General features: G+C 31.1%; 2 protein-coding genes and 1 long non-coding RNA gene across 4 annotated transcripts in view; 1 reads left to right on the forward strand and 2 right to left on the reverse strand.

The window, feature by feature from the left end:
* The window catches only part of LOC148301890 (uncharacterized), a 45,329-nt gene extending 33,971 nt beyond the window's left edge, over positions 1-11,358 (forward strand). Inside the window, exon 7 of one of the 2 annotated variants that reach the window (XM_088272547.1) lies at positions 11,221-11,358. In XM_088272547.1, the coding sequence (XP_088128673.1) occupies positions 11,221-11,304 (84 nt within the window). In that variant the 3' untranslated portion in view covers positions 11,305-11,358. Of the gene's footprint in view, positions 1-11,211 lie in introns of both variants that reach the window. The other variant, XM_088272548.1, reaches the window with a different exon arrangement.
* LOC148301891 (uncharacterized) lies at positions 11,305-14,979 on the reverse strand. Its single transcript, XM_088272549.1, has 2 exons — positions 14,630-14,979; positions 11,305-12,304 (listed from the first exon to the last, which is right to left on the reverse strand). The coding sequence occupies exons 1-2, from the start codon at positions 14,884-14,886 to the stop codon at positions 11,305-11,307; spliced, it is 1,257 nt and encodes a 418-aa protein (XP_088128675.1). The 5' UTR covers positions 14,887-14,979.
* Positions 14,980-15,007: 28 nt separating this feature from the next.
* The window catches only part of LOC148301892 (uncharacterized), a 168,670-nt gene continuing 157,447 nt past the window's right edge, over positions 15,008-26,230 (reverse strand). Inside the window, exon 3 of the long non-coding RNA XR_015838734.1 lies at positions 15,008-16,693. This is a non-coding gene — a long non-coding RNA (uncharacterized LOC148301892). The remainder of the gene's footprint in view (positions 16,694-26,230) is intronic.

Raw genomic sequence — 26,230 nt, forward strand, 5'->3', positions numbered from 1 at the left:
ATTCCATACGCATTGCATATCTTTCCAGCGTTGTCAATATATAACTAGTTTAAATTATTATACAAATTAATTAAAATTTCGAATATAATTTACATTGCACACGACATGACCAGTATAGACATTTTAAAATTTAATATAGTACAAATTTTATATTACGTTTAAAACTGGATTTTCGACTTTGCGTTTTACGCCGACGAAAGCAATGCCAATTTATATTATCTAGTATAAAATATTAGAATTTGAGATTTATATGCGTCGTCCAATTCATATATATAGTATGTTTATAAATTTTTGAATTAGGAATACACTCGTATTGTCCAATATGTACCTAGTATAAATACGTTCTTAAATTGAATTTGGAATACACACGCATGTACCAAGTATAAACATGTTCTTAATTTGAATTTGGAATACATAGGCATTATCCAATATGTACCTAGTATAAATATGTTCCTAAAATGAATTTGGAATACACACGCATTATCCAATATGTACCTAGTATAAACATGTTCATAAATTGAATTTGGAATACAAACGCATTGTCCAATATTTACCTAGTATAAATATGTTACATTGAATTTGGATTTAGGTCTTTAGACGCTTTGGGTAACTTTTCAGCGCTCCGATTTATTTGTATCTAATTTAAAAATATTTTATTTTACATTTGGAATTCCGTACGCATTGCATATCTTACCAGCGTCGCCGATTTGGCTAAATTTGGTCATTGATTTTTTTTTTACATAACCTAACCTAACTTACATAGTTATTAATATATAAAACTAACTACATATATACGTTGTATTTAATTATATAAACTATATTTTGAGTAAATAAACAAGCAAAAGAGGCCATGTTTAGCCTTTCAACTACCGGAATTATTTAAACCACATAAAATTTCATTTTACTTTAGTATAATTTTTGATTTATTTATTTATGATTTTTTTAGGGAAAAAATATGTATGCAAAACGTTATAGATTATGAAAAAAAGTTTAAACGTAAATAATTTCATTGAAATTCACCGTGCTCATAAAAATATTTAGTTTTAATATGCCTCATTTGTAAATCTTTATTAATCTTTATTTTAATTTCTTCAATTGAAATGAATTCATACAACATTTTTTCCACAAAATAGTCAAATAAAAAAAATGCTTAAAGAATACACCGGTAGTGAAAGGGTTATTTGAAATCGATGGAAAAAAAGGGACACCAACCAAAAGCCGTTCAATAAATAAATATATAAAATATTTTTTGTGACGAACTTAATTTAAAATATTTGTATATTAAATCAATAAAGATTCGTTGAATATGTCACACATTAAAAATGTAAAACGTATGTTTTGAAATTGATCCAATGTTTTGAGGATAAATTCATTAACTGGGACGGCAGTCACATTGTGGTAATATCTATACACTTTTTATAAAATCTTTACTTGGTAGTAGTGGACTTACTAGTAATTATTTTTCAGAGTTCGCGATTCATAAAATGGAAACTAATTTGACTCATATACACTTAAATTATTACACTCTGTTACATACAAAGATCAAGTCATGAACAGTTTAGAAAATATATAAGTAAATAAATAAAAAAATCTGATAAAACATGAATTAAACATATCGCTCACTCCTTTCAACAACGTCGTATATAAAAAAAAACTAGATTTTTCAGGAGATCGTCTTTAAAGTTGAAAAATATAATACAATGTATTAAAAATATATATCAAGCCACATATTGAACTTTTTACTGTGCAACAGATCTTTTTAGGTAAAACCAGAAGGTCTTTTCTCCATTTGAAAAATATTAAGTATATTTCAAAAAATAATTTAACGACACCTTTTCTTCAAAAAGCAAAAACAACACTTTCTGCCCTGTAGCGGGTAAATATTAAGTTAAAAATATGCCTCTTTTGCTGGGATATAATACATTTTATGGGCATTCCGAAAACATGCACAACTGAAAATTAACGATTTTTGATTTATGACGTTCTTGAAAGGAGTGAGAGATATATCAAGCCACGTATTGAACTTTTTATTGTGTAACAGATCTTTTCAGGTAAAACCTGAAGGTTTTTTCTCCATTTGAAAAATATTCAGTAAATTTAAAAAAATAATTAAACAAAACCTTTTCTATAAAATTCAAAAACAACACTTTCTGCCCTGTAGCGGGTAAATATTAAGTTAAAAATATGCCAATCTTGCTGGGATATAGTACATTTTCTGGGAATTCCAAAAACATGCTGAACTGAAAATTGACGATTTTTGATATATGACGTTGTTGAAAGGAGTGAGCCATAAGCTTTTCCAAAATATATCAATATATTATTATCTACGTTCCCATTACAAAAAATCTCGCTCTTACTGGAGGTCCCAGGTTCGTGACTCCCACAAATAAAAATAAGTGATTTTTTCACTGTGAACTTTATTCAATATTATCCCGGACTGGTACATTATGCGGATGCTAATCACCTTTCCTTCATGTGTTAAAGGTTGTTCTTCGTTTATATGATGCAGTACCCTATGCGCCATCGGGTGCAGATAAGGGTTTGAAGAAAAATAAGAAAAAGTATGTATAAATATTGAAAAAAAATTTAATAAAGCCGCTATCTTACAAACTTTTAAAGAAAAAACAATTGAAGTGCAAAATTCAAGTAACTAGATATTCTAACAATTTAATTTTGCACAGATGTAAAACAACAGCAGCGTTAAACCATTATACGTACATAGGTAAAAAAAACTTTAATAAACCTCCGGAAAACTTAAAATCTATAAAAAATTATCAAACTTTTAAAACTAAAATTAAAAAATATTTAAGACTCACCCCTTCCTAGACTCCATACCAAAGAATGTTTATTTTTAATTTTTAATTTACCTTGTAAATTTTTTATTTTTAATTTTAATTTACTTTGTTTTAATTTACTTAGTTTTTTAAAAAAATAAAAATAAATGTGAAACGAACTCCCTCTCTAAACACAAGTATCTACTTTATTAGAGAGGTAGAAACGTTATATATATGTGTTCCTTTATATATTTTTTAAATAAATAAATAAATAATTACAGAACAGAGTGAATCAGAATCAGAGAACCCTAGAACAGGTGCAAGAATTTTTATATCTAGGAAGCATGTTCACAAGGGATGGAAAAGTGGATAAGGATATTGAGAGAAGAGTGAATGCAGGGAATAGAATAAATGGTGCTTTTAACAGAGTGATTGGGAACAAGAATATGTCCATGGAAGCCAAGCTAGCGGTTCACAACGGCGTGCTAGTACCGACACTAATGTATGGAAGCGAAACATGGAACTGGGAAATAAAGGATGAAAGCAGAGTGAACGCTGTTGAAATGCGCTCCCTCAGACGAATGTGTGGAAAATCATTGTATGACAGAATTAAAAACGACGATATAAGAAAGGAATGTAAGGCTGAACGAGGAATAATTGAAAAGATTAAGAAGAGTTCTTTGCGGTGGTATGGACATGTGGAGCGAATGGATAGCGAGAGAATGACTAAGAAAATATATGCGGCGAATGTGAGAGGGAAAACAGAACGTGGACGACCGAAAAAGACTTGGCACGATCAGATCAATCAGAACCTAAAATCTAACGGTGTCAAAAGTCTGCGTAATCGGAGGGCATGTATGACTAGATGTATGGATGTGAAGGAGGCGAGGAGTGTATGTCAGGACAGAAGAGTGTGGCGTTCCATCCTCTCTGCCTACCCCTGCGGGGAAACGGCGTGATGGTAGTAGTAGTAGCAAATGTTGGATTTTGGAGTTTTACTAAAATGTTGAAATAAAATACATCGTTAGATGGCATCCCCAATTTAAGGGTAGTTGTCGAATACATCGAACTATCTAGACCGTATAAAGTCTGACACTACTTTAAACTTTGAGTAATTACTTCGCCAGGGGTAGCTGCCTATAACACCCCTCGATAATTCACCGTCTTCACTAGTTTCCCTAGACTTGACGTAAATAAAATATACTCAAAGGCACTGATTAATACTGACTCTAAGCGAAAGCCTAGTACTTTTGAAAACTTTCAGGGTGTTTTTTCGAGATATTTATTTTACTATAATTGTGACCGAATGCCACTATCTTTTTTAGTTTTTTTGTTTATTGCAAAATAAATAGCCTATAGTGTTCCCTTAATTTCGAATTATAAATATATACAGAGCTATTTTCCATGCAGCGCGGTGGAATGACGTTCCGACACCTTTATATATATCTATATATATAAATATTTGAACAAGCTTTTTTTAATTTTTTTTTTTTTAAATCAATTAAACGAAACAATTTTTGCGCTTACGTAATTACAATCCATATTTATTTAATTCGTCAAAATGATAGAGTATTGTAATGAATATTTAAATGATATTTGAAAAAAAAATATATTTTTTTAGTGGCGAGCTTGACATGAAGTAAGTTCCGGGGCCTTTTTCGTTTTAAAAAAGCTATGTATACATATATATATATATATATATATATATATATATATATATATATATATATATATATATATATATAAATATGTATATATATATATATATATATATATATATATATATATATATATATATATATATATATATATATATATATATATATATATATATATATATATATATATATATATATATATATAATAATAATAATAATTATAAAACCCTTATACGCACCCCAATGGTGCATAGGGCACTGTGTCATATTAACGCAGTGTTATCTTGATCGTTTACACATGAAGGAAAGGTGATCAGCCCTCCGCTTCAGGTACCAGTCCATGGTAATGTTGAATAAATATTACAGTGAAAAAATCACTTATATTTATTTTACCCCCCTTGGGAATCGAACCCGGGACCTCCAGAACGGTAGCCGAGCGTGCTGACCATTACACTACAGAGGACAAAATATACACATATATATATATATATATATATGTATATATATATATATATATATATATATATATATATATATATATATATATATATATATATATATATATATATATATATATATATATATATATATATATATATATATATATATATATATATATATATATATATATATATTTATATATATATATATATATATATATATATATATATATATATATATATATATATATATATATATATTAATATATATATATATATATATATATATATATATATATATATAAATATATATATATATATATATATATATATATATATATATATATATATATATATATTTATATATATATATATATATATATACATATATATATATATATATATATATATATATATATAAATATATATTTATATATATATATATATATATATATATATATATAAATATATATTTATATATATATATATATATAATATATATATATATATATATATATATATATATATATATATATATATATATATATATATTAATATATATATATATATATTAATATATATATATATATATATATATATATATATATATATATATATATATATATATATATATATTTATATATATAATTATATATATATATATATATATATATATATATATATATATATATATATTTATATATATATATATATATATATATATATATATATATATATATATATATATATATATATATATATATATATATCAATGGAAATTAAGGGAGTACTATCGGTTATTGGTTTTGCAATAAAAAAACTTTCTTTGAAAATTCCTAGACTCACATTTAAGTAAACAACTTTTGTGTTGCTCGCCAAAAATAGTCGTAAGTTTGGATCAATAGCTGAAAGGGAATAAGGAGAGATATTTTTAGAAAGTGGGCCCAGATAGAGATTATTAGCATTTGGAAAGCTACCAACGGTGGTTGTATTCACTGGTCATGCGTGTGTAATGTACGAATTACTTTGATATAGAATATAATTCAATGCTGATGGTGTTTACAGACTCCTCAATCTGATAGTATTTTGACAAAAAAGAAAATTCGTTTATCTTAAGAAATTTCCATATATAAATTTAAACGAGAGTTTTTGATACATTTTGTGATTTCATCAAAACTGAAGAAGAATATGGAAGTCTGTGTATTTACAGTATTGTAGGTACCGTGAAATTAGTAGGTACGCAAAGCACTTAAAATAGACAAATTAATAAAAAAAGCAATAATAAGAAAACTTCCGTCATCTTTACTAACAACAAATATTTTTAAACGTTAACTTCTTACAAAATCTAGCATATAACTCTTATGACATTTTAAAATAGACAAACATGTGTAAGTCTGTGTATTTACAATGACATTATAAAATAGACAAACATGTGTGAGTCTGTGTATTTACAATGACATTATAAAATAGACAAACATGTATGAGTCTGTGTATTTACAAGGCTTATGACCAATTATGGGCTGTTTAAGTGATCACTTTACACACGTGCAACATTCGCCATTCGACCTATGATTGACAACGACTCTAGATATTTTGACCAGTCTCATGACACAACATATATGAGTTCACAATAGTCATCTATGTTAGATTGAAAAAAGCTTTAATTTAGCAGCGACCCTTTTATTTATGAAAGTATTTTTTTTGTAAATAACAGATTTAATATGAGTTTTGATGTTAAAAGTCTGTGTTTTCAAATAATAATATTTTGAAACACAGCATTTTTCCAAAAATAACTAACTAACTAACCATCACGCCGCTTCCCCGTAGGCAGAGAGAATAGAACGCTACACCACTCTGTCATTGCAAACATTCTTCGCCTCTTCCACGTTCATGCATCTCCTCATACACACCATTCCATATCAATTCTCATTAACCATACCAATTCTCTCATAGATTATTACGACTCCTAACCTGACCACTTTCAAGTATTTGGCATACCGGATCGTGCTATGTTTTTCTCGGTCTTCCAGCATTTTTCCAGCATTTATTTTTAAAAAATAACTTTATTCGTTCCTATATATTTTTAGGACCAACAAAAAAACTTACTTTCACGACTTTCAGTTATAATTTTTTTCCAAAACTATATAATTATTTTGAAGAAAAAATAATTTTTTCATTGAATAAAGAATGTTTTAAGAAAAAATCAATTACGTAAAATTTAATCTGGATTAAGAGAAAATTAAGTTGCGCCTTAACGAATACTGAGCCTTAATACGTTCTGATATTAAAATTTTGTCCTCGAAATTCAGTTCTTGGTGATACCACGTAATGCCACGAACGTATAAAATAAATTATTCCACAAAAAATATATAGATTAGTCGAATATGAATAGTGTTATTAATAAATATGATTTTTTTTTGAGGGGAAATAAAATATGATTTTTTTCTGGTGGAATAGAAAATAAACGTTTTTATCGATAGTTATTCAGAATCAATAAACCTTGAAACTCTTTCCAAGGAGCAATACAAAATGGCTCGCAGACATGCGATATTTTCAGTAGTCCCATTACTTAAAAATATCGTGATATACATAATTAAATGGTTTTTAAAAAAAATCATAAACTGCATAACCGATATACAGTAAAACCTCGATATAACAGACTAATTGAGGGGATGGGGAGTCTGTTTAATCCGAATTTCAGTTATATAAATTATGAAGTGATAATATTAAACGTATGACGTAATTATCATGGCTGCTATTTTTTTTTAAACATGCGGCGATATTTGAATTTAAGCATGTTTAATATTTATACTCGTATATCAAATATTAAAATCAAACACTGAGTTTTAGAGTCTACTTACTACCTTGTATTTCATTATTGAAAACACAAAAAAAAGTGAAAATTGTTTCGCCTTGTTATGGCATTTTTAAACTGCCGTATAACTTTATATTAACTGATGTATATGTCAAAATGATGTTTGTGTTTAATATTAACAGGATCGGTTTTTGTCCGTTATGTCGGATGTTCGTTGTATAGAGGTCCGTTATATGGAAGTTTTACAGTAATAGGTAAATTAATGTTTTTCATATCATTTTAATGTATATGTAAAACTAATGTTTATGTTTAATATTAACAGGATCGGTTTTTGTCCGTTATATCGAAAGTTCGTTGTATAGAGGTCCGTTATATCAAAGTTTTACAGTAATAGGGAAATTAATGTTTTTCATATCATTTTACGTTAGACCAGTGGTCGGCAAAATTAGCTTAAGAGCCAAATATGCACATTCCAACGATTGAAAAATTTCTTGACCGCCAAATCCGTATGCAATTCTAGTACACCTTTTTATTTATAATTCTAGAAATTTTTAATATAAGTTTTACTTGATACATGCAACTATTTCACAAAATAAATTGTTAGACGTGTTTTGATCATTTTTAAACACCGAAAGATATTTCATTCAAACCCTTATCCGCGCCCCAATGGTGCATAGGGCACTGCGTCATATAAACGCAGTGTTATCTTGATCGTTTACACGTGAAGGAAAGGTGATCAGCCCTCCTCCTCAGGTACCAGTCCAGGGTAATAAATATTAAATAAATATTAGAGTGAAAAAAATCACTTTTATTTATTTGACCCCCCCTGGGAATCGAACCCGGGACCTCCAGAACAGTAGCCGAGCGTGCTGACCATTACACTACGGAGGCGGACCGAAAGATATACTAAAAATTATGCGAATTGCATCTAAATAAGTGTCACAATAGATTTTAAGAAATATTGGTATTTACCGAGTAAAACTTGAATAAAAAATGGATACATACTAACCATAATGTGACTGCCGAATGCATTAATGAAAATTATGTTTTTTTGTGTCATTTGATTCAACATAAATGGATTTTGAATATAAACTGTTTATATTTACCCGTGAACCCTTAGATGGAAGCATCTGTAGCTTCTGAAACTAGTAACAATATAATACTCAAGTAGTAAAAAACAAGTGTTTAAAAAAATAATTAAGTCATGTCTTACCACAAAGTGAATGCCGAAACAATAAATGATATAGAAAGTAATTTTAAATGGTATAATAATTGGTTTGATGAAGTGGTGATGACGTATTAAAACCAGTACACAAAAGTAAAAGCTTAAAACTTTGTAAGCTAAGATGACATATTCTATTTTGAAATATTATGTTTACATGTCTCACCGAAAATTTGATGTTTTACACATTAAAAACATTAGTAATATACATTGATTATGATATAATGTTTTAGCAGTCTATGTCACAGTTGACACCGCCGATGGCACCGCAAATCATGTTTCGTGTTTAAAACATGACGAATGTTTTTTAAATTCACGACGAAGCACGCTTATCGATAGCACTCCACTGATTACAAAGCATTCACTAGCCGTAATGAATAAAAGCATTTCTATCTAACTTATTTTGTCGAACATCGCTCTAAATTTTGTATCTAAAGTGATACTACAGGTTTTAAACTTCAAATTGGACGTTTTAGAAATAAAATTGGACGCCTTAAAAATCAAATTGGACATTAAACGAATCAAATTGGATGTTTTACACAATAAATTGTACGTTTATTGAATTATAAAAAAGTTAGAAGTTTTAAAAATATATTTATATTAGTATATTACTATGTACATATATATGTACAGTCAGTGTAAATACCTGCCCACATATCTGATTCTTAGACTAGCAAGTGCGTTAGTCGTCAAGTTGGCAAGCCTGAGCGGCGCGCTGTCATTATATGTGCGCGCGATGTGTACTGAAGTTTTCAGACAAGATATTCAATACTACTTCGAATCAAGAGTACTTATTACTTTGAATATATATATTTTTTTAAATTCTTTTATAAAATACAATAAAACGTCCAATTTGTTTTGTAAGGCGTCCTATTTGGTTTGTAAAAGGTCCAATTTGAAGTGAAAAACCTGTATGAAGCTATTTTAAACAATAAATTAGTACCTTAATGGATTTACGGTATAAAAATATTGACATAAGTTTGAGATGATAGATGATAGTGACATCTATAGGTAATTTTTACAAATTAAACTATTTTATGTTTCCATATTTTGGCAAATCATTTTAATTCACTGAATTTTTATGATCATAAAATATATTGTAAAAATGAGTTGAGAGAAAAGTGGGGAATTCATGCTCTCAAAAATAGTTCAGTAGTTCTCAGTTTTAATTTTGAAGCAAGTTTTGATCACTGGGGCCAAGCAAAATAGTACCGTGATTGCACACAACTATGGTCCAAAGTCGCAACTATGTCCCTATGCCACAACTATGGTCCTAAGTCTCAACTATGATCCACATGTGGGTTACGATCACACCCAATACAAGGCCAGTCTGCGTTACGTAGCACGCAAATTACGTAATTTCGCAGTTTATTTTGATAAAAAAAAATCTTGGTAGAGTTACAGGTAGGCGGAAATGACGTTGTATAATATTTTTTGTTTACGTAACACACTCAATCAAATTATAAAAATAACAGTGTCGGGTTGTGGTCCCGTGGTTAGTGTCGCGGACTCTTGAGTCATAGTTTCTCGGTTCAAACCCACTCTAGCACGATTTGATACCTATTTTTAATAGTGAGCCACATACGATCATAGAAATAATATGAAATTGAAATATTTTTATTTATAACAAAAACACATATATTTATTTTTAAATAAAAAAAATAGTCGAAAAGTGATTTTTTTATCTGTTAAATGTGTATGTAATATTCTATTAATCGGGGGTTTAGCTATATCTAAGATTTGCGCTATATTCATTAATCAGTTCACTTCAAAATGAATGAACTTGTATTGAGTATTTAAGTTATTATTTTTTTAGTTTGAACATATAAATATGTTCAAACTTTAGTTTGAAGTTTATAAAGAAATTTTAAATGTTTAAAATATTGTAGATATGGAATTTAATATCGATTTCTGATATTTCTGATCGTAATATTATGAAGTATGTATGAACTTTTCTATAATATTTTATTTAGGCGGTGGAAAAAAATATATATTGAAAACAGTTTTTTTTGGACCATAGTTGAAACAAATTACGGTACTAAAGTTTCATTTATTAGTAGGCCATAGTTTGATTAATGTAGTCTTTTTTAAGCTCCCTTTGAGAAATTGCCGTCAGCTTGTTAATAGGCACAACTGACACATGACTAATTACGTAATACACAATCCAATGCGGAGGGTAAACTAAAAACTTTCATTTGAAAATACGAGAGTAATGTGAAAATGTTTCAACACCGAAATGCTTTTACAAGTACGTGATTTTCCCGCTGTCCTTGCTCGTCCTTCTCGCGGTAAGTTCTGTCAGTGCTTTTAGCGAGGTGCCTTCGGCGGCCTGATCTCACGGGGCCCCGGCAGCTCTCCAGCGCTGGCCGAACAGCTGCTCCAGGTAGTATCTTAGTCAGATCCTGGTCGCGGTGGGCCCTCCCGCCAGCAGGCGCCGGCTACGGTCCATCTCACGCAGCTCCAGCGCCTCCTCGGCGCCCAGCAGCGCGCAGCCGCTCGTGGCGTCCGAGTCGCGCCGCTGCAGCGCCGCGCGTCGCTCCGCCTGCACCGGCAGCAAGGCCTCCCGCTCCCCGGACCCGCCGCCTCCGCACACTGTCCCGTTAGCGCTGACGCCGGGTGGTCCAGCTCCTGTCCTTATAGGACTGGCTCCGAGCTCCATGTTCAAGGCAGCGGCACCAGCGTCGATCTCACTCTGCAGCATCTTGATCTTCTGTATCATCTCTCTTATCTCGTATCTAAGTATACCCAGGAAACATAGTTTTAAAAAGGCTATGACGCAGTACCCGAGGACAAACAGCACGTCTGCCGTATGTCGTAACCACGCTAGAAGCCGTTCCTCACAGCCTACTGGGTAAGGATTCCGGCAAGGTTTCTCTGGACAACAGCTCGGAGGCGCCTTGGCCCAGCTGAACGTTACGTTTTGCGGGTTCTGCGCTCCTGGTGGCGCGAAGTCTTGGACTCCTTGGACCCCGCAGCAGCGAGTCTCCCTCTGCAGCCGGTCCCACAGCTCCGTGAACTCAGGATCCGCTCCGTAGTCTCTGCCCAGCCGCAGCCGGAGGCCGGGGCGCAGCTCCCTGCAGAGCTGCTCCAGCCTGAACACCCAGAACACGCCCACGGCCGCGTCCCCCAGCAGGAGGGCCAGCAGCATGAGCCAGTAGGCGTTGAGCAGCCGCTCGCTGAGCCTCAGCGCCCCCGCGCAGCCCACGGCCTGCAGCAGGCCGGCCTGCGCCAGCAGCGCGAGGTAGGCGCACAGCAGGCTGGGCTGGTGCAGCGCGAAGCCGGGCACCAGGGACCTCCTATAGTCGGCCACGAGGGTCCTCCCGGCCACGGCGCAGAACACCAGCACGGCCAGTAGCAGCACGCCGTTGCACGTGTAAATCCAGAGGCGGTAGTACCTGTCGACAATTCACAACCATTTAATACACATTGCTTCTTTTTTTCTCTTCTAATTAACCATTGCGTAGAAGGAAAAAAAGATAAAGTTGTACAAAACAATGCACCCATTTCAAGAAAACGTGTACTTTCTCTAACACATTAAATTAAAATCGTTTAGAACAAATATAAATATTTAATTTATTTTTATTTTTTTAGGATAAAATAAAAAAAAATGAAAATGATATTTTCTGGCGTTTCTCATGTATGTGATTATAGTCCAGGATTCGGACATCACACACTGATATAAGAGTTTCTGCTCAATAAAAAGCTTCTTTTCATCTCACCAATAGATATCTCTAGTGAAGTTATAATGATTCAATAATGTTTCTGAATTAGTTCATTTATATATAGAACTTCCAAGAATTTTAGTAATGTGGTTGTCAATAATGGGTAGAATTGGTGAATGTTACACTATGTAAAGTGATCACTTTAACCAGCCTATAACGGTCGTCAGACCCGTAAATGCCCAGACTTCCAAATTCGTCTTCATCTTTGATGAGATGTCAAAAAATAATATGATAAATATTTCAGCTCATAACTTACCAAAAACTATATTTAATTATAACGTCGACCAGTTTCCAAGCAAAGGGTTATTGTGTAACAGATTTATTTTATATACGTTAAAAAATGGAAAATAACAAAGTTATTGCTTCAAATATTGATATTTTTTACTTGTTAAATACCGCTATAAAGTGGTAAAATATAACCAACTAAATTTAATATTATTTTTTGACATCTCATCAAAGATTTAATATATTGTTATCCTTCTTGAAGTCTGTACTTTCTCAGCATTTCTTCTCCATGTTATAATGGATAAATTTAAACGTTGTGTTTCACTCTCTCTCGCTGCTCGCGTATTTACCAGTGCTAACTATTTGTTATTTATTATTATTTTATATTTAAGACTTTTTATTACTCTATTAGTGTATTTATTAGTGTATTTTTATATTAGATACTGTTTATATATATTATGTTAAAGGCATTAGCCGTTTAATAAATAAATATATTAATAAATAAAATGATTTCTTTGTTAGGAAAGCTCTGGTGAGATATTTAAGTATCTAAGATAGAGAAAAAGACCTTTAGAAAATACAGTTGACATAGGGAATAATATGTTTGATACAAATGCGAGGAAACACATGTGCCTTTCATATAAGGTGGCATTAATAGAATGACGTATTTCAAACAACTTTGACAAAAGACTCAGTAAACGTTATAGGGTAAACAAACCTCCAATATATGGTACACATGTCGCTCACTCCTTTCAAGAACCTCATAAATCAAAAATCGTCAATTTTGAGTTGTGCTTGTTTTCTGAATGCCCAGAAAATGTACTATATCCCAGCAAAAGAGGCATATTTTCAACTTAATATTTACCCACTTTAAGGCAGAAAATGTTGATTTTGCATTTTGAAGAAAAGGTATTGTTTAATTATTTTTTTAAACATACTAAATATTTTTCAAATGTAGAAAAAACCTTCAGGTTTTACCTTAAAAGATCTGTTGCACAGTAAAAAGATCAATAAGTGGCTTGATATTTATTTTTAATACATTGTGTTATATTTTTAAACATTAAAAACGCTCTCCTGAAAAATCAAGTTTTTTGATTTATAACGTTCTTGAAAGGAGTGAGCGATGTATGTGCTTTACAAATATTTGTTAGATCTACGATACCAATATGACATATTCGATTGAAGTAGTGATGTGTTAAAACTAGAATTGTACAAATTTAAATGTTTAGACATCTCAACAACGATGAAGAAGAATATAAAAGCCTGGGTATTTACAGTGCTTATGACCTGTCATAAGCACATATGATCACTTTACATACGTGTAATATTCACCATTCTATCCATGATTGACAATCACACCACTGAAATTTTAGCGACTCATCGATATATCGTAAATCTCATGACGGTTCATGTTTGAGTTCATAGCAGCATCTATGGTTGATTTCAGTGGCGTTTAACGAAGAATACAAAAAGGAAATGTGAGAATACAACCATATAAAATTAATTGAAGTTCTTCCAAGTTTAAAATCCTTTGGGATTTTTTCAGGGCAATATTAAGCTAGTAAGATATCAAAAATAGTCAATGATCACATTTTTGTAAAAAATGCACTTGTTCACTTTCTCCTGTATGACTACGATATCTTAATCAAACACCATTCAAGAATATAACCGTTTAAAAGGTTTCTCACCTCATAGCTTCGATAAATACCATTTAAAAATACAAAGCTTAGTTAAATACCATTGAAAAATACAAGTCAACGATAGGAATCTCACCTCATAGCTTTAGCTGCGTTGCAGTCGGCAAGCAGCGATTCCAGCGGCGGCGGCAGGTTGGTCCGCTTGCGGGCGGCCGGCGTGAGATCGTTGAGGATGTGGCAGGCGGCCAGCTGGGGGGGCGCGGGGGGCCCACCCTTGTCCTGGCTGTTGTTGAGCGGAGCCCCGGCCGCCGCGGCCCCGCCGCCCCCGCGCCGCCCGCAGCACCAGCCGCCCGCGCCCCCTGAACTGGCCTGGCGCACCAGCATCACCGTCATGCCGCCCGCCTACCGCCCGCCTACCCCCGCGCGCCGAGCATGGCCGCCGCCCGCCGCCTATGCCGCCATCCACCCGGCCAGGGCGGGCCTTCAACTCCACCGCCTCCCGGGACTATAGTGCCTACCCTCGACCAGCACTCCTATTCTCGAGTATCACGCCTAACCTCGAATATCGCCCCAATCTCCGACTCGATAGTACCCTAACGCTCGACTATTGCCCCAACTCTCGACTATTGCCCCTACTCTCGAATATTGCACCTACTCTTGAGTATCACTCCAACTCTCGACTAATGACCCAACGTTTGACTATCGCACTTAGCGTCGAATATCGCAGAAACCCTCGACTATTGCTCCAACTCTCGTCTATTCTCCTCACCCTTGACTGTCGCACCTACCGTCGACTATCGCGCTCACTTTCGACTATTGCGTCTACCTTCGAATATTGCACCAACCTTCGACTATCGCATCTTTCTTCGACTAACGCAACATTGATACCTTCCGACCACGTTTTTGCTCCGATACTTCACATCCACTACTGTACTGTTATTTCGTAGCTGAACAACTAAACAACTACGGGTACAGTGAAAGCACTGTCTACACTGGGACACTTCTAGAAACTTGATGGTGGTGTTAAAAAATTGTATTTATTTATATTGGCAGTGATAGGGACTTATTTAATGTCAATTCACAGTTAGATCGAGATACAATTTTGTTTCACAAATAAAATATTGCTTTGGGATAATAGTGCTTTGCAAGAAAGGTCTTTCAAGATGGTCTAGATCTGTATCAGAGATTTCAATCTTCTTTCTGTATTACTTCCGAGATCTTTGTTTGACTTGAAATTGATCACAGCTTTTCTCTTGTTTTTCTTCAAAAATCGTTGTTTGACTTCGAATGTATGTATAATCGATCTCTTTTGACCAGGCAGTTGTTAGTTCTTCTTTATAGATCTAGATTTATCCTCAAAAATCTTAAATATTTCTTTAATTTGCTTCTATAATCAGTCACTTTAAACTTATCACTTTTGCGTAACTATTATCTCACCCAATCACACAGTTCTTAATTTATCTTCGATGATTTGATTTATTTATTACATCCACAAAATATTCGTCGTGTTTAAATTCTCCTGCGTTTTTTAAAATTCTGTCTCAAAATTTAGTTCACTTCGCTTTATAAACTTTTAACCAACACATCCAGATATAACTCACCCCTTTATTGTTTTGCTAATATCAATATTGTTCTTTAAGTTGCTTTGAAATTGTTCTACAACAAAACAAATTTAGGAGTTTGAGTTACCGCGAAAGTTTTACAAGAAAATTATTCACTTGTTTTGCACTTTTGGTCTCGAATGTTAGCGAATTCAAGGTTTGGCAGTTGTTTCAGTAAAACATTAACAAGGCACGCGTTGGTTCAACTTTTGACTTGGAGAAATACAACGTAATAAATGATATAGACGGATAAATTGTCAATGAATTAATATATGTAATTTCAAGATGACCATGCGTTATGGATGGCTATGATCAACTGATTTCGCATAGTTTTAAAATATATACGCAACAACGGATTTTTTAATAAGATACGTGAGTTTTATAACAAACTAATACAATATTACAGTATGGTTACTTGTATTTTTTTATTGTATTATTATCACGTTATCCGCAGTGCTTATTATCTCAGAAAATACGTGAATTTTATGTCAAAACGCAAAGCAATTTCTCTCGAGTAATGGAAATATTCAGTTCATAGTTTTTCCGCTTCACAGCTCCCGGCTTGGCTGATACAGCGCCTCCTTGTTCCCGTTTGTAATCTGAAAAGAAGAAATACGTTCTCATTAGTTATACGCGATGCAAATTTGTTATTTTATTCACGTAACCGTATTCAAATCAATGTAATCATATTATTTAAATTAACAACTACATTATTAAGCACGTTTTCTAGGGATGGAAAGATTTATAAAGAGAGTGAATGCTGGGAACAGAGTTGTATGTGCACTAAAATCAGTAAGAAGTATTTTAAAAAAACTGACTTTATTATTTTTTAGCTCTTCTATGTATTGTGTTCATTATTATTTTTTTAGTTATTTAATGAAGGATGTAGATACATACTTTGTTACAGAGCTTGTATATGTGTTTTAAAAGATTATAGATACAATTTTAAAAGATTTTAAAATAAATACTCTATCGAAATGCCAATTGTGGGCTTTATTCGTTTTAAATTTATATACTTGAAAACTCTGCTAAAAAATACTTAAAAACAGCATTGTATTCAAAATCCGATATATTCATGAAACTTGCCTTCTGACCCGTATCGGCCAATCAGGTTAGTAGAAGTTACTATAAAAATGAAGAGTAAATCCACTCAAGAGTAGGAATAGGCGATAAAACTTATAAATTTTTAATTAATGTTTTTCAAACGCCACAAACATACGGCGTTTGAAAATGATGCGGAATGCATCGAAACACGTGTCACAGTAAAACATTGATTAAATTTGAAAAGATTTTACCACAAAGTGACTGCCAAATCAATTGATGAAAAAAACTTATAAAGTAGGGCCATGATAAGCGGTGTTGCATAAGCCGTAGCTAGATTTCAGAGTCACTTGGACGTTTGGTAATTCAAAGATAGTTATTCTTTTGATAAAATGACTTGTTATCGCAAAATAAGAAGCAAGGGATGAAGTAAGGGTATGTTTTAATATTCAAGTCATGATAATTCATTCAGACGCATATCCTCTCGTATTATTTGCGTGCGAGTCCTATGCGTACATATCCTTCCTTTATTAAACTTTATTAGATATGCCACGAACGTACCCTTGTCCTTACAGAAAATCATGTTAACCCCACTCTTGTCTCATTTTTCTTGAAAAAACTAATAAATATTGTAACGATTCCTTTCCAATATATTATATATTTCCTTACTTATTGATTCGGCATTAACTTTGTGGAATTACATGTTGATTTTTTTTTAATTCAACACTTAAATATACCACTTTAATGAGTTTTATTTACATATATGACTAGTGGAAAACTCACAGATGTTTTCATCTTCTGGTACAGATGTTTTCAACTAAAATGAATGTTTATCAGTTTTAATTTGTACCAGAAGATGAAAATATCTGTAAGTTTTCGAAACTAGTCGGATACATAAATAAAACTCATCAAAGTGGTATATTCAAGTGATTAATTTAAAAAAAAAAAAAAAAAAAATATATATATATATATATATATATATATATATATATATATATATATATATATATATATATATATATATATATATATATATATATATATATATATATATATATATATATATATATTTATATATATATATATATATATATATATATATATATATATATATATATATATATATATATATATATATATATATATATATATATATATATATATTTCCAATATAAGCCTTCCTGGATGAATATTTTGTTTATTAAAAGCATTGTTAATTTAGTGGTATGATAATATAACACCCTCCTTATCATTCATCGTTCACTTTGTGTAATATCACTTTAATAAACACTAATTACAACATTTTGAGTGTGTACCTATACTTGTTCACAAACCTGGATTATCTCCAATTATAGGAGTTATTTTTCATATTTATTTTTTTGACATCTCATCAAAGATGAAGAAGAATATGGAAGTCTGGGCATTTAAACAAATTTAAGCAAATGCCCAGACTTCCATATTCTTCTTCATCTTTGATGAGATGTCAAAAAATAATATGTAAAAATATGAAATAAAAAAATCTTCCAAAAACAATTACTGACCCTAATCTGCATCCAATTTACCGTTCTCCATAACCATTTTACCGCATTCATTGTATGAATTAATTCGTGACTACCGGTTTAGAAATAATCATTCCATCAGGTCATTAAAATGAATAGTTACGGTCTGACATTTATACAAAAATAAATATTTTTAAGAGAGAAAGAAGGCGAACGAACCGCAATGGTAATATTTTAACATCAAATCTACGTTCAATATAAACAAGATTAGGTATTTCATAAAATCAGAACCTGAAATATAGGTAAGTACTTTTTAATAGATTTATATTATCCACTGACACTTCGTGATGGAATTGCATTTTTAATATATTATAAGATTAAAACCAATATTTTTAGCTTTTCCACTTTTTTTATTTGACCAGCGACCGGGTTTCGTCGTTACCGACATCATCAGACTGGTCTGATGATGTCGGTAACGACGAAACCCGGTCGCTGGTCAAATAAAAAAGTGGAAAAGCTAAAAATATTGGTTTTAATCTAATAATATATTAGGTAAGTACTGTAAAGTATCGACCCCTAGACGCATGACAGCAAAACGCGCCGGCCACTGCACTACGGATTTCAATACAGCTTGGTCGCTGAACTTTGGGATTAAGAACCCAGTAACAAGTTTTACAAGTTGTAAGCCGCCAGTCCTTTCAGCGCATTTCCCAAGGGACGACATAACTCCATAATGGCCCATTTGTTATGAAAGCACACTGAAAGTGAAACTCGTTAAATATTAGAAAGTATAAATTTATATATAAAAATACATATGTATATATATATATATATATATATATATATATATATATATATATATATATATATATATATATATATATATATATATATATATATATATATATATATACATATAAATATATATATATATATATATATATATATATATATATATATATATATATATATATATATATATATATATATATATATATATATATATATATATATATATATATATATATATATATATATATATATATATATATATAATATATGTATATATATATATATATATATATATATTTATATATATATATATATATATATATATATATATATATATATAAATATATATATATATATATATATATATATATATATATATATATATATATATATATATATATATATATATATATATATATATATATAGAACATTCAAGAATTTGAGTGGTGTGGTTCTCAATAAAGGGTAAAATTGGTAAATGGTACACGTGTGTAAGTGATCACTTAAACCAGCCTATGACGGTCGTCAGCCCCGTAAATGCCCAGACTTCCATGTTCTTCATCATCTTTGATGAGATGTCAAAAAATACTATGAAAAATTACTCCTATAATCGGAGATAATCCAGATTTGTGAACAAGTATTTGGACACACTCAAAATATTGTAATTTAAATCTATTTAAAAAAATAATTTTCAGGCGTTCCCCAGTTTGTAAAATAATCCGGTTACCTTGCATACATCCTACAAATACAAATTAAATGGTATCTGCTTTTCTAGACCAACCATAGATGTAATGTGTTTTGAGAGTAATGATATGTGAAAAAAAGTGAATGTTGGACATGTATAAAGTGATCATTCAACCAGTCTTTGACAGGTCATTCGCCCTGTAAATAACCAAACATCCATAATCTTCTTCATCTATTTTGAGATATCAAAAAATGTAAATTTTAAATGTTTATATTTATTAAGATATTTTTTGCACGAAAGGGTAAACTGAATACATATTTTTACGGTGTTTTGTGGAAAGAAACCACTCCAACAAAAAACGGACGGATTTCGATAAGCGTTTTGCGGCTAGGGTTACTAATGGTGGGAAAAAACAGATCCCGGGACACTATGAATAAGAAGGAGGAATCCCACGAAGGAAATTGGTAGGAATTAAAGGATTTGCAGCGGGACGTGACTGGACCACAAAAGGGGCAGTTATAGAAACGGTGTGAGAGGAAGAACGCTTTGTGATTTGACTGGTTCTATTTTTTATTATTTATTTATTGAACGGTTGAAGCCTTTAGATAATACATATATACAGTATCTAATATAAAAATACACTAATAGAGAAACAAAAAGTCTTATAACAAATAGTCTTATAACATAAAATCATAATAAAATAACAAATAGTAAGCACTGGTAAATACACGTCTCCTTCGAACACTATCAGCGAGCAGCAAGAGATAGTGAAACACAACGTTTAAATTTATCCATTGTAACATGGAGAAGAAATGCTGAGAAAGTACAGATTTCAAGGAGGATAAAAACAAATTAAATAAATATATACTTTCAAAAGCATTGGCTAACATGTGAAGCTGCGGAATCGGAGAGAACATGGCATAGTTTGCATTATGTGCAAATACTGCGAATACAGATTTTTGCCTAGTACATCTTAGACGCACGCTCAGCTTTATTTGATTAAGGACATCAGGGCTGTCCAAAAAATGTTGAGAATTTTATATAACAGGACCAGATCAGTAATTACCCTTCTATCACTAGATTTATTAATTTATTTAAGATTTATTCTAGCTACACATCATGTGTTTATATATGCCCCACAAAAAAATTATAAACAAGATACCCTGGTTTAAAAAAGAGAACCATCTAACTGTCGCCTACTTTCAAAATCCGCCAGATCCATGTAAGTCGATTTTACAAAAAATGCAAAATCCTCCGGGTAGCATTTATGTTTCAAAGATTTGTTTATCTTTAGATAAAATATTGTGAAATAGAGAATTTTTCCATTTTTTTGGAATATTTTTAAGTATTTAAAAAAAACACGAGACAAAAACCGATAATGACGTAATCTTAATTTTTGACCTATCCCCGCTCTCTGATTGGCCGATATGGGTCAGAGGGCAAGTTTCATGAATATAGCGGCATTTGAAATACAAAAGTTTTTAAGTATATTATAGCAGGGTTTTCAAGTATATAAATATTTTAAACAATAAAACCCACAATTGTCATTCCGATAGAGCATTTATTTTAAAATCTTATAAAATTGGATCTGGCGGAATTTGAAATTAGGCGTCAAAATTAACCATGATTAAAGAAAACACTTCGTTTTTTACCACTTGAGTTTTATTATAGACTACATGTTTTAGAAGTTAAACTTCCATCATTCAGGTCTGTATAATAACTATTATACAGACCTGAATGATGGAAGTTTAACTTCTGAAACATGTAGTCTATAATAAAACTGAAGTGGTAAAAAACGAAGTGTTTTCTTTAATCATTGTAACATGTCTTACCAAAAAGTTAATGCCGAAACAATAAATAAAAATTAACTATCACTCCACTTTTCCGCAGAGGTAGGCAGAGAGAACAAAACGATACACTACTAGGTCTTTGCTAACATTCTTCACCTCTTTTGCATTCCTGCATGTTCGAATAGATTTCCGCTAATGAAACTTATAAATATTTTCAACCATAGATGTCGCCGACGAAGTAGTATACAGATAATCTTTTCAGTTGAAACATAAATATGACTACCGAAGTTTGAGTAGTGCATTTGTCGTGGAATGTTAAATTCTACTTGAACCAGCCAATGATAGTAGGCCCTGAAATTGAAAAATATTTTTTTTGAAAAGAAAGAAGTTAAAAAACACGATAAAAATATTATTTTAATGTATATTCTGAAAAAATCTTATTCCAATTTATTTTCATCTTCTAAACCTTATCCGCACCCCAATAGCGCATAGGGCACTGCGTCATATGAACGTAGTGTTATCTTAATCGTTACTTACATGAAGGCAAGGTGATAAATCCTGCGCTTCAGGGACCAGTCCAGTATATTAAATTTATTAAATATTTATATTAGAGTATAAAATCATCAACAATTATTTTCACCCCCATCCCTTTAGAACCGAACCCGGGGCCTCCAGCACGGTAGCTTAACATATTAACCATTACACTACGGAGGCGGAATATATATATATATATATATATATATATATATATATATATATATATATATATATATATATATATATATATATATATATATATATATATATATATATATATATATATATTCCATTCCGTCATCAGGTTGACAGCTTGACCTGATGATATTGTTGGAATAGTTATTCTGAAACCGGACGACATAAAGTAGTGTTTTTAGATAGTATTATACAAAGTGAACGATGAATGTTTTTTTGATATTATATAAAATGCAGTTCCACCAAAAAATGTCAGTAAAAAACTTTCCAAAAAAGTTGTAAACTTGTGTCAATTCCATCTGTATATTTTCCTAATGCTTATGAACAATGCAAAGAGAGAAAGGAAATTGATTCCGTTTCTAGATTCGGGTATAGAATAAAGTAGTCTAAATGGGACAAAAATAACGACAAGGTGGAGAAAGCTAACCTAATGTGAGGAGAGAAAAATATTCAGTGTTTTTTTAGGGCAAACAGACTCCAGCCGATACTGACGAGAAGAAGGTCTAGGGATGAGAAGGGAGGTATTCGAAGAGGGTTAGGGAATGAAGAGTGTAGAAGTATCGATAACACACGTGTTTTGTTAACAGTTTAATGGGATAGAGATTGATATCTGCTTGTTTGATGAAAATAAATATGTATTTGTATATACTACTACTACTACTCCTACTACTACCATCTCGCCGTTTTCCCCGCAGGGATAGGCAGAGAGGATGGAACGCCACACTTTTCTGTCCTGACATACACTCCTCGCCTCCTTCACATCCATACATCTAGTCATACATGCCCTCCGATTACGCAGACTTTTGACACTGCCAGATTTTAGGTTCTGATTGATCTGATCGTGCCAAGTCTTTTTCGGCACTATCAGATCTATTTGTGTAATATATTTATATATATATATATATGTATATATATATATATATATATATATATATATATATATATATATATATATATATATATATATATATATATATATATATATATATATATTATATATATATAAATATATATATATATTTATATATATATATATATATATATATATATATATATATATATATATATATATATATATATATATATATATATATATATATATATATATATATATATATATATTTATATTTATAAATATATATATATATAAATATATGTATATATATATATATATATAAATATATATATATATATATATATATATATATATATATATATATATATATATATATATATATATATATATATATATATATATGTATATATATATATATTTATATATATTTATATATATATATTCATATATATATATATATATATATATATATATATTTATATATATTTATATATATATTCATATATATATATATATATATATATATATATATATATATATATATATATATATATATATATATATATATATATATATATATATATATATATATATATATATATATATATTTATAAATATATATATATATATATATATATATATATATATATATATATATATATATATATATATATATATAAACAACATTTTGAGTTTGTCCAAATACTTGTTCACGAATTTGGATTATCTTTAATTATAGAAGTATTTTTCATGGGTTCATATATACAGAACATCCAAGAAAACGAGTGTTTTTCGCCTAGAATTTTCACTCATGAATTACATGAAATTATAGTAACTTTAAACATAAAGAGTGAATCCACTCACGAGTAGTCATAGGCTATGAAACTTAAACTAAAGTTGAAGCCTGAGTAGGGACATGATAAGCGGTGTTGCATAAGCCGTAGCTAGATTTCAGTTAGGTAATTCAAAAAAAAAACTTCCAAGAATTTGAGTAGTGTGGTTATCAATAATGGGTAGAATTGGCGAATGTTACACGTGTGTAAAGCGATCACTTAAACCAGACTATGACGGTCGTCAGCCCCGTAAATGCCCAGACTTCCATATTCTTCTTAATTTTTGATGAGATGTCAAAAAATAATATAAAATGGAGTTATAATAAAGTTACAAATTTAACGCCAAATCTAAAAATATAGCAGCTAATAAATATTATAAAAAGAGACTAATCGTACTACTGTAAACCTATACCTCAGAGCAACGAGTTCTTTAAAACATAAAATCCACCTGATTTTCAAGCATCCATTATTCAATTTTAATCACTGTTCCCACCCTTTTAAACCCACCCACTGTTTTTCACCCCTTCTTACCTATGTTTCATCTATCTCTCCTTCTTCCTTGCTCTTCTCCAAACCATCCCTTTTGATACATCCATTTAATTAGAGACAAGAGCCGAGGTCACGCTGTAGCTGAACAAAATGGCGAAGCCAAGAAAAAGGTATTTTTACAATACGTAAATCAGTTATTTTCTTCTTTGAAAGCGCTTTTATAACTAGTGAATATTATGTTAGAGAAAGATCTTTCGGTTTATTTTCAGAATTATCGTGGGTGGATAATTTGAGTCAACATTGTGAAAAAAAAAGTAGAATACAAGCTCGTTATTCGTCTTTATTATTCATTTATTCAATTATTTGTCTTCTTACCCTTATCCGCACCTAATGGTCTATACCAGTGATCCGCAAACTTTTTCTATTCAAGGTACATCTACAAAATTAAGAAATTTCAGAGGTGCATATTAACCATGTTATAGTAACATATTTAACATATCGCTCACTCCTTTCAAGAACGTCATAAATCAAAAAACTTAATTTCTCAGGAGAACGTTTTTAAAGTTTAAAAAATATGATACAATGTATTAAAAATAAATATCAAGCCACTTATTGAATGAACTTTTTACTGTGCAACAGATCTTTAAAGGTAAAACCTGAACGTTTTTTCTCTATTTGAAAAATATTTTGTAAATTTAAAAAAATAATTAATAAATACCTTTTCTTCAAAATGCAAAAACAACACTTTCATCCCTGTAGCGGGTAAATATTAAGTTAAAAATATGCCGCCTTTGCTGGGATATAGTAGTTTTTCTTGGCATTCCAAAAACATGCACAACTGAAAATTGACGATTTTTGATTTATGACGTTCTTGAAAGGAGTGAGCGATATTATGTTTAATGCGAAATGTGAGCCTACTTAACTTGCTAAGTAACTAACCATCACGCCGCTTCCCTGCAGGGGTAGGCAGAGAGAAAAGAACGCCACACCACTCTGTCTTTGCAAACTACCTTTGCCTCTTCCACGTTCATGCCTCATACATACCCACCGGATATTACGACTCCTAGCCTACTTTACTGAGCACAGGCAATCGAAATTTGGAGCAATCGTGTTATAGCAAATTATAACATCTTCCTATAGGGTGATGAATTTGCGCCACCGCGAACATAAAATAGATAACAACAGAGTAAAATGAACTGAAAAAAAATAATGGATAGTTTTTTTACTCTTCAAATGATTCTTTTCTGGGGTGAAATGCCCCCCCCCCCCCACGTATTGTTTTGGATCCCAAATAAACAGCGAATACATCCTCCCTTATCTCGGGTGTCACTCGCTAATGATAAACGGCCTTTTCAAATATAATAATAAACTACCCCATTGCAGCTAGCTACCCTTAACTCTTCGCGTCCAAGAAGCCG

The sequence above is a fragment of the Brachycentrus maculatus genome, unplaced genomic scaffold (assembly GCF_059751285.1).
Source record: "Brachycentrus maculatus isolate JH-2025_06_01 unplaced genomic scaffold, ASM5975128v1 h1tg000507l, whole genome shotgun sequence".
Taxonomy (NCBI): Eukaryota; Metazoa; Arthropoda; class Insecta; order Trichoptera; family Brachycentridae; genus Brachycentrus; species Brachycentrus maculatus.